The 9,795-nt window shown below is 44.3% G+C and overlaps 1 protein-coding gene across 1 annotated transcript in view; it reads right to left on the bottom strand.

Moving 5' to 3' along the window:
- Positions 1 to 2,820: 2,820 nt before the first annotated feature.
- Positions 2,821 to 9,795, bottom strand: part of LOC115121382 (acidic amino acid decarboxylase GADL1-like) — an 83,603-nt gene continuing 76,628 nt past the window's right edge. The window contains exons 6-7 of the mRNA XM_065027312.1: positions 5,629 to 5,770; positions 2,821 to 5,068 (exon numbers count right to left, since the gene is read on the bottom strand). Of these exons, the coding sequence (XP_064883384.1) occupies positions 4,895 to 5,068; positions 5,629 to 5,770 (316 nt within the window). The 3' untranslated portion in view covers positions 2,821 to 4,894. The remainder of the gene's footprint in view (positions 5,069 to 5,628; positions 5,771 to 9,795) is intronic.

Here is a 9,795-nt window from a genome sequence, read left to right as displayed (position 1 = left end):
TATATAGCCTCCACACTGACTGACCCCTGTATATAGCCTCCACACTGACTCGGTACCGGTACCCCTGTATATAGCCTCCACACTGACCCGGTACTGGTGCCTCCACCCCTGTATGGAGCCTCCATTACTGACTTTTTACCCCCTTATTGCCTCCACACTGACTTACTGGTGCCCCTGTTTATTACTGACTTTTACTTTTAATTTACTTGGTAACCCCATTTTCTTCTTGAACTGCACTGTTGGTTAAGGGCTGGTCAGTCAGCATTCCCCCGGTAAAGTCAACACTTGTTGTATTAGCCTGCAGCTGGACCTGCTTCAGTTCAGACATCTTCTCTGACTAATGATTACCCTGGTCCATCTTCTCTGACTAATGATTACCCTGGTCCATCATCTCTGACTAATGATTACCCTGGTCCATCTTCTCTGAATAATGATTACCCTGGTCCATCATCTCTGACTCCAACTGATTACCCTGGTCCATCACCTCCACTGACTAATGATTACCCTTATTGTGTCCTTTTTCTTCTCTTTTGACTAATGATTACCCTGGTCCATCTTCTCTGACTAATGATCGGTAGCTGGACCTGCTTCAGTCCATCTTCTCTGACTAATGATTACCCTGGTCCATCATCTCTGACTAATTATTACCCTGGTCCAGACCTGGATCCTGCTTCAGTTCAGACATCTTCCATCTGACTAATGATTACCCTGGTCCATCTTCTCTGACTAATGATTACCCTGGTCCAGACCTGACCTGATTCAGTTCAGACATCTTCTCTGACTAATGATTACCCTGGTCCATCTCATCTTCTGACTAATGATTACCCTGGTCCATCATCTCTGACTAATTATTACCCTGGTCCAGACCTGGACCTGCTTCAGTTCAGACATCTTCTCTGACTAATGATTACCCTGGGTCTGACTAATGATTACCCTGGTCCTTCTCTGACTAATGATTACCCTGGTCCTATTCAGACATCTCTGACTAATGATTACCCTGGTCCATCTTCTCTGACTAATGATTACCCTGGTCCATCTTCTCTGAATAATGATTACCCTGGTCCATCTTCTCTGACTAATGATTACCCTGGTCCATCTTCTCTGGCTAATGATTACCCTGGTCCAGACCTGGACCTGCTTCAGTTCAGACATCTTCTCTGACTAATGATTACCCTGGTCCATCTTCTCTGACTAATGATTACCCTGGTCCATCTTCTCTGACTAATGATTACCCTGGTCCATCTTCTCTGACTAATGATTACCCTGGTCCATCTTCTCTGGCTAATGATTACCCTGGTCCAGACCTAGACATGCTTCAGTTCAGACATCTTCTCTGACTAATGATTACCCTGGTCCATCTTCTCTGACTAATGATTACCCTGGTCCATCTTCTCTGACTAATGATCTTCCATCTTCCCAGACCTGGTCCATCTTCTGAAGAGGAAGTCTGTAATCAGAGGAGTGGCCTAAAACACCAGAAATCTATACCAGGCTATGAAGAGGAAGTCTGTAATCAGAGGAGTGGCTAAAACACAAAACACAGGCAGATCTAATCATACCAGGCTATGAAGAGGAAGTCCTAAAACACACAGAGGAAGTCTGTAATCAGAGGAGTGGCCTAAAACACACAGAGACAGGCTGAAGAGGACCTGTAATCTTAAAACACACAGAGATCTATACCAGGCTATGAAGAGGAAGTCTGTAATCATGGGCTAAAACACACAGAGATCTATACCAGGCTGAAGTCTGTAATCAGAGGATAAAACACACAGAGATCTATACCCTGAAGAGGAAGTCTGTATTCAGAGGATCTAAACACACAGAAATCTATACCAGGCTATGAAGTCTGTAATCAGAGGAGTGGGCTAAAACACACGATCTATACCAGGCTATGAAGAGAGTCTGTAATCTGAGTGGGCTACACAGGCTATGAAGAGGAAGTCTGTAATCAGAGGAGTGGCCTAAAACACACAGAGGAATCCAGGCTATGAAGAGAAGTCTGTAATCAGAGGACCTAAAACACACAGAGATCTATACCAGGCTATGAAGAGGAAGTCTGTAATCAGAGGAGTGGGCTAAAACACACAGAGATCTATACCAGGCTATGAAGAGGAAGTCTGTAATCAGAGGAGGGCTAAAACAAAACACACAGAATCTGTAATATAAAACCAGGCTATGAAGAGGAAGTCTGTAATCAGAGGAGGGCCTAAAACACACAGAGATCTATACCAGGCTATGAAGAGGAAGTCTGTAATCAGAGGAGTGGGCTAAAACACACAGAGATCTATACCAGGCTATGAAGAGGAAGTCTGTAATCAGAGGAGTGGGCTAAAACACACAGAGATCTATACCAGGCTATGAAGAGGAAGTCTGTAATCAGAGGAGTGGGCTAAAACACACAGAGATCTATACCAGGCTATGAAGAGGAAGTCTAAAAATCAGAGGAGTGGGTCTGTAATCAGAGGAGGGCTAAAACACACAGAGAAAACTATGAAGAGGAAGTCTGTAACAGTGGGCTAAAACACACAGAGATCTATACCAGGCTATGAAGAGGAAGTCTGTAATCAGAGGAGTGGGCTAAAACACACAGAGATCTATACCAGGCTATGAAGAGGAAGTCTGTAATCTGGGCTAAAACACACAGAGATCTATACCAGGCTATGAAGAGGAAGTCTGTAATCAGAGGAGTGGCCTAAAACACACAGAGATCTATACCAGGCTATGAAGAGGAAGTCTGTAATCAGAGGAGTGGCCTAAAACACACAGAGATCTATACCAGGCTATGAAGAGGAAGTCTAAAGATTCTCGACAACAACCTGATTCAGTAAACAATTGGTTTTATTTTCGCTGAAAAAGAAAATAAATAATTCTCAGTGAAACCTCCATCTACAAAAAAACAAACACATACAGGCTTTTTCACACAACATATCTGAACAAAATGCTATTGGAACAAAACAAAAACAACAAGAGAAAACAGAATGTCTTGCCAGAATACGATATGAGGTATGCTACAGAATGCATGTATCCTAGTATTGTACACAGAACTTGGTACATATTTAAAGTAAACACCGAGGTATACTATTAAACATGTACCAAGTTCTGTGTACAATACTACAGAATGCACGTATCCTAGTATTGTACACAGAACTTGGTACATGTTTAAAGTAAACACCGAGGTATACTACAGAATGCACGTATCCTAGTATTGTACACAGAACTTGGTACATGTTTAAAGTAAACACCATTCTCTTTGACGGCAAGCTACAAACACAAAACACGTTCCTTTTAAAGCCAACTGGTATAATGTATTATAAAGCAGCTGTAATGCATTAAGGTTTTGACCACTTCTATCGTCTTATTATCGTCTCGTAGTAATGACTAAATAACAGGCATTTTGAGTCCGTTTAAAACTAGAAAGCATTTAATCTGTTGGCTTTAAGTAAAGTATTAATAAAAACAATTGTTTATTAAACATAAGAACGGTAGTCATTTTAAGATCTGTCTGATTTATGTAGGTGGACTCACAGTATTCAGGCACTAGGTGTGCTACGTTTAAAAAAAATGTTTATTAATGATTTTAAAATCGTAAAAGTTAATGCGTCTGGAAGAAAATTCATTCAAAAGAGAAAATTCAAAATGAAAATAAAGAACTAAAATACATTTATAGCTCCTGCATCACATTACACATCAGTATTCTCTAAAGATGTATATATTAATCTCATCAAGTAATAAACATATATATTTATATAAATCTCTTACAATCAATCGGCTTAAAATCGTATCTCCTAAAATCTATTCGAAACATTTCAGCTTTTACTAAAAGTTGCACGCCTCGTTTTCTAACAGCAGTTATATTATACCAGTATTTATTATATTACTTTAAAAAAAAAAAATCACATTGACATAAAGGATAATGACTTTTGAGTTTTTTTATTTATCTGAAATTGGTTCCTATGAAGAGGTTGAGCCCTCAAAAACCGTCAACAAGCTACTGTGTCTACAGTCTCATGGACGGACACACTGCCTGTCCTCAGAATTACAAATGGAATCGATCATGAATAGCAGAAACAGGTACTCGTTTGAGCACTTTATGGAGACGGGCAATGGAAGGATGACATGCTGAGGCTTCTGCACAGCCCTGGGGCACCAAATAAGAGAACAAGTTAACACACTTCTTATAGGACGTTTTGGAAACTTCTTATAGGATGTTTTGGAAACTTCTTATAGGATGTTTTGGAAACTTCTTACAGGATGTTTTGGAAACTTCTTATAGGACGTTTTGGAAACTTCTTATAGGATGTTTTGGAAACTTCTTATAGGATGTTTTGGAAACTTCTTATAGGATGTTTTGGAAACTTCTTATAGGATGTTTTGGAAACTTCTTATAGGATGTTTTAGAAACTTCTTATAGGATGTTTTGGAAACTTCTTATAGGATGTTTGGAAACTTCTTATAGGATGTTTTGGAAACTTCTTATAGGATGTTTTGGAAACTTCTTATAGGATGTTTTGGAAACTTCTTATAGGATGTTTTGGAAACTTCTTATAGGATGTTTTGGAAACTTCTTATAGGACGTTTTGGAAACTTCTTATAGGACGTTTTGGAAACTTCTTATAGGACGTTTTGGAAACTTCTTATGGGATGTTTTGGAAACTTCTTATGGGATGTTTTGGAAACTTCTTATAGGATGTTTGGAAACTTCTTATAGAATGTTTGGGGTACCACCTCTTCCGTTTCACTCAGTTTCAAAACAGGATCTCCTGTTTCGTGCCTACTGAACATGACCATTTGGGTTTTGTTCAAAATGGTACCCAAATTCCCTGTATCGTGCACTACTTTTGACCAGGGCTCATTGAGGGAATAGGGTGCCATTTTGTAGGTATTCCCCGTGGGATCATAAGTCCATCCCCAGGCTGTGTATTTGGTCCAGCAGAAAGTCCATGTCTTCTCTGCTGACCTGAGGGCTAATGATGATCTGTCTGAAGAAGTTAGCCTTGTCTCCATGGGGCTGGTAGCCTACCATCATAGAGCCCTTCTTCATCATGCGCTCCTTAACCACTGGCGCCACCTGGGGGTAGGGAGTAGTACATACGCTTGTGAGATGGTGGAACTGGGAAGTTAAGGCGTCAGTATTTCAAATATTCTCTCCTTCCTTGTGAAGTAAGCACTCATTCACGTGTGAGAACACTGAATTGGTGTTTCCATGTACCAGTCATTACCTTTCAAATCCATGAATTCACGGCAGAAAGGAGAGATTATTGGGACATAATAACCAAAGTCAAGTTGTATTTAGAGTCTCCACATACAGATCTAAGGTCCATTTCCGTATGGATTAGGATTGGAGGATTATGGTCCTGCTTGACATCTGGTGCCAGTGTTGGGATCTGAACCCACGCCTCCCAAAAGAGACTGGAGCCTAAATCCTCACGGTTAGCTAACATTTGTCTCATTCATATCCTGGGAAATTAATGTTTTTTGTTTTGTTTTTCAACATGAATTAATTCCTGAATTCAATTGTATTTTTTGTTGTGTTATTGATGACAGGGCTTCTGTTAATGTTGAAGAACACCACAGGAAAGGAGAGGATCGTGTTCTGTATAACGAGGGGGATGTCCTCCTCTGACTTACCGCATGGACATTTTTCCAGAACTCGGGTCCGTCAGCCATGTCCCTCAGACTGGGAGGAATGTACCAGAAACAGACGTTGGTGTACTCCGGCTCCATCACAAGACGGAATCCATCTCTCTTCTTGATCTCCTCTGCCAGATATCTACCAAAGAGAAGGAAGTCGAGAGTGTCACAAATAAATACATGACACAACCGTACGAAACCTCCCTTTTCAGGCTACAAGAGTTTTACTGAACCTTTTTGAAGACACTGAAATGTGTCTTCTAGTCTGTCCAACACAGCAATCCTGCTCCAGTGGTCCTCCTGCTATCCTCTAGACCACCACTAGAGGGCCCTGTCCTCCTGCTATCCTCTAGACCACCACTAGAGGTCCCTGTCCTCCAGCCAGACACAGCAGTGGTCCTCCTGCTATCCTCTAGACCACCACTAGAGGGCCCTGTCCTCCAGCCAGACACTGAAATGTGTCTTCTAGTCTGTCCAACACAGCAATCCTGCTCCAGTGGTCCTCCTGCTATCCTCTAGACCACCACTAGAGGGCCCTGTCCTCCTGCTATCCTCTAGACCACCACTAGAGGTCCCTGTCCTCCAGCCAGACACAGCAGTGGTCCTCCTGCTATCCTCTAGACCACCACTAGAGGGCCCTGTCCTCCTGCTATCCTCTAGACCACCACTAGAGGGCCCTGTCCTCCAGCCAGACACTGCAATGTGTTTTCTAGTCTGTCCAACACAGCAATCCTGCTCCATATTCTTAGACGGTCCTACCTATTTTTTTTACCAACTGAATAACTGCAATATCTTTCCTGTTATCTATGTTTACAACACAGCAGTAGTCCTCCTGCTCTCCTCTAGACCACCACTAGAAGGCCCTGTCCTCCTGCTATCCTCTAGACCACCACTAGAGGGCCCTGTCCTCCTGCTCTCCTCTAGACCACCACTAGAGGGCCCTGTCCTCCAGCCAGACACAGCAGTGGTCCTCCTGCTCTCCTCTAGACCACCACTAGAGGGCCCTGTCCTCCTGCTATCCTCTAGACCACCACTAGAGGGCCCTGTCCTCCTGCTATCCTCTATACCATCACTAGAGGTCCCTGTCCTCCAGCCAGACACAGCAGTAGTCCTCCTGCTATCCTCTATACCACCATTAGAGGGCCCTGTCCTCCTGGCTATCCTCTAGACCACCACTAGAGGGCCCTGTCCTCCAACCAGACATAGCAGTGGTCCTCCTGCTATCCTCTAGACCACCACTAGAGGGCCCTGTCCTCCTGCTATCCTCTAGACCACCACTAGAGGTCCCTGTCCTCCAGCCAGACACAGCAGTAGTCCTCCTGCTATCCTCTATACCACCATTAGAGGGCCCTGTCCTCCAGCCAGACACAGCAGTGGTCCTCCTACTATCCTCTAGACCACCACTAGAGGGCCCTGTCCTCCAACCAGACATAGCAGTGGTCCTCCTGCTATCCTCTAGACCACCACTAGAGGGCCTGTCCTCCTGCTATCCTCTAGACCACCACTAGAGGGCCCTGACCTCCTGCTATCCTCTAGACCACCACTAGAGGGCCCTGTCCTCCAGCCAGACAGTCGTGTATTCATTCCGATTCTGTTGAAAAACGTTTCTTTATAAACGGAACGAAACGGGGATAAACACACCTGAATGTGTCCAATAGAAACTCTCGTTTGCAACTGTTAAGACTAATGATTAAACCCTAGATCAGCTAGATGCAGGCAAGAGGGTTATGGTAATGAATATGTCACTGTCACCTTGATTACACACATTTTCTTCGTAGGTATCCACATACGTTGTAAACTTTAATTCATAGGCTAGGCAACCTCATGATGGGTATAGGGGAACAATAGAGTATCATGCAGTAGCCTAAACCTGTCACTGTTACATTGAACTGGGTGAATATGAATGACAGTAACCTAAACCTGTCACTGTTACATTGAACTGGGTGAATATGAATGACAGTAGCCTAAACCTATCACTGAACTGGGTGAATATGAATGACAGTAACCTAAACCTGTCACTGTTACATTGAACTGGGTGAATATGAATGACAGTAGCCTAAACCTGTCACTGTTACATTGAACTGGGTGAATATGAATGACAGTAGCCTAAACCTATCATTGAACTGGGTGAATATGAATGACAGTAGCCTAAACCTGTCACTGAACTGGGTGAATGGAATATGAACGACAGTCATCCAATAGGATGTATTAGAAATAAGGCCGTGTTCATGGGAAAATAAAAAGGAACGGTCCTCCCTCATGTTAAACGGCACCGACCGACCCACTGAATCCTATACAGCATTAGACACATGAATGGAGTGGAGTGAGCAGGGCTATCAGTAACAGTCTGAAAATAGCCTGGCCGTTGTCTGGCCTCGTGTCGTATGACCCCCTCCCCTATCTTGGTCCCACACACCCCCCCGCCAGTCAGTAGGTCCTGAACTGTAAAGGTGACCGCAGGTCATCTGGATCAGAATAGATGAGAGGACAACTGAATGCCACACAGAATAGTTAAGGAACCCTTTGACCCGACTGTAATTTTACTGCCAACAGCCCAGAAATAGAACCGGCTGACCTCCCAAATATACAGCTCGATTTTCTAGGGCTGCTTGAATTACATGCAGTCTGCCAAGCCCATTCTGCCGAGCCCATTCTGCCGAGCCCAGTCTGCCGAGCCCAGTCTGCCGAGCCCAGTCTGCCGAGCCCAGTCTGCCGAGCCCAGTCTGCCAAGCCCAGTCTGCTGAGCCCAGTCTGCCTCTGTATTCTCCACTGTACACCTTGTTAGAAAGCTGTGGAGATGCTGTGGTTGCTCGTGTAGAAGATCTATCGTTCCTCAGCCTGGTTTATATCTATTAGAGAGGGGTATCTCAGGTGTAGGGTTTTACTCTATTGTTAAACTGCTACTACTCTAAGTGTATGGAAAAACATACTGTTTTGGATGAGCAATGTTACTGTGTCTAGACCAGAGGTGACCACAGTGTAGAGATGGCCTCCTGTCCTCCTGGAGACTTACCGGGTGGCTGTGCAGGCTTTTGCTCAAGCCCTGCTCTAACAGATATGATGTAGATGATTCGGCAGAAGTCTGCATACCTTAGTAGGTCTTCAGGGTCGGCCACCTTTTGCTAAACAGTCTATTTGTAGCTAGCTACTGCTTTGGTATTTTGGGCAGAGACGCTGAGAGCAGGAAGCATTGGACAGATCCTAATTATATTCGATGCAGAGCCCTTCCCATCACTCTGTATTGCCCCCCCACCCACACCTACAAAAAAAACAAGCAACAAGCAACTTAAATACACAATGAAACCATTTGAATCTAAAGACATTCAAATATAATATTTGTCATCAATCCCTTCAATCCTTTTGCTATAAGTAGTCTAGCTTCTAGGTGTAAGCTGATGGACTGGGCTATTAGCTGATCAGACAGGACCAGACAGGACCAGACAGTCTGAGGGGTCAGTCATGGATGGTGTAAGCTGATGGACTGGGCTATTAGCTGATCAGACAGGACCAGACAGGACCAGACAGTCTGAGGGGTCAGTCATGGATGGTGTAAGCTGAGGGTGTCAGGATGGTGTAATGGACTGGGCTATTAGCTGATCAGACAGGACCAGACAGGACCAGACAGGACCAGACAGTCTGAGGGTGTCAGTCATGGATGGTGTAAGGTGATGGACTGGGCTATTAGCTGATCAGACAGGACCAGACAGGACCAGACAGGACCAGACAGGACCAGACAGTCTGAGGGGGTCAGTCATGGATGGTGTAAGCTGATGGACTGGGCTATTAGCTGATCAGACAGGACCAGACAGGACCAGACAGGACCAGACAGTCTGAGGGGTCAGTCATCGATGGTGTAAGCTGATGGACTGGGCTATTAGCTGATCAGACAGGACCGGTGACATGGATGACAGTGTAACTGAGACAGTCTATTAGGGGTCTGTCATGGATGGTGTAAGCTGATGGACTGGGCTATTAGCTGATCAGACAGGACCAGACATGGACTGGGCAGTCTGATGTCAGTCATGGATGGTGTAAGCTGATGGACTGGGCTATTAGCTGACCAGACAGTCTGTCATGGATGGTGTAAGCTGATGGACTGGGCTATTAGCTGACCAGACAGTCTGAGTCATGGATGGTGTAAGCTGATGGACTGGGCTATTAGCT

The sequence above is a fragment of the Oncorhynchus nerka genome, linkage group LG14, assembly GCF_034236695.1.
Source record: "Oncorhynchus nerka isolate Pitt River linkage group LG14, Oner_Uvic_2.0, whole genome shotgun sequence".
In the NCBI taxonomy this organism is placed as follows: Eukaryota; Metazoa; Chordata; class Actinopteri; order Salmoniformes; family Salmonidae; genus Oncorhynchus; species Oncorhynchus nerka.
Note: the sequence above shows the minus strand (reverse complement) of the source record. Positions and strands in the feature narration are given on the sequence as shown.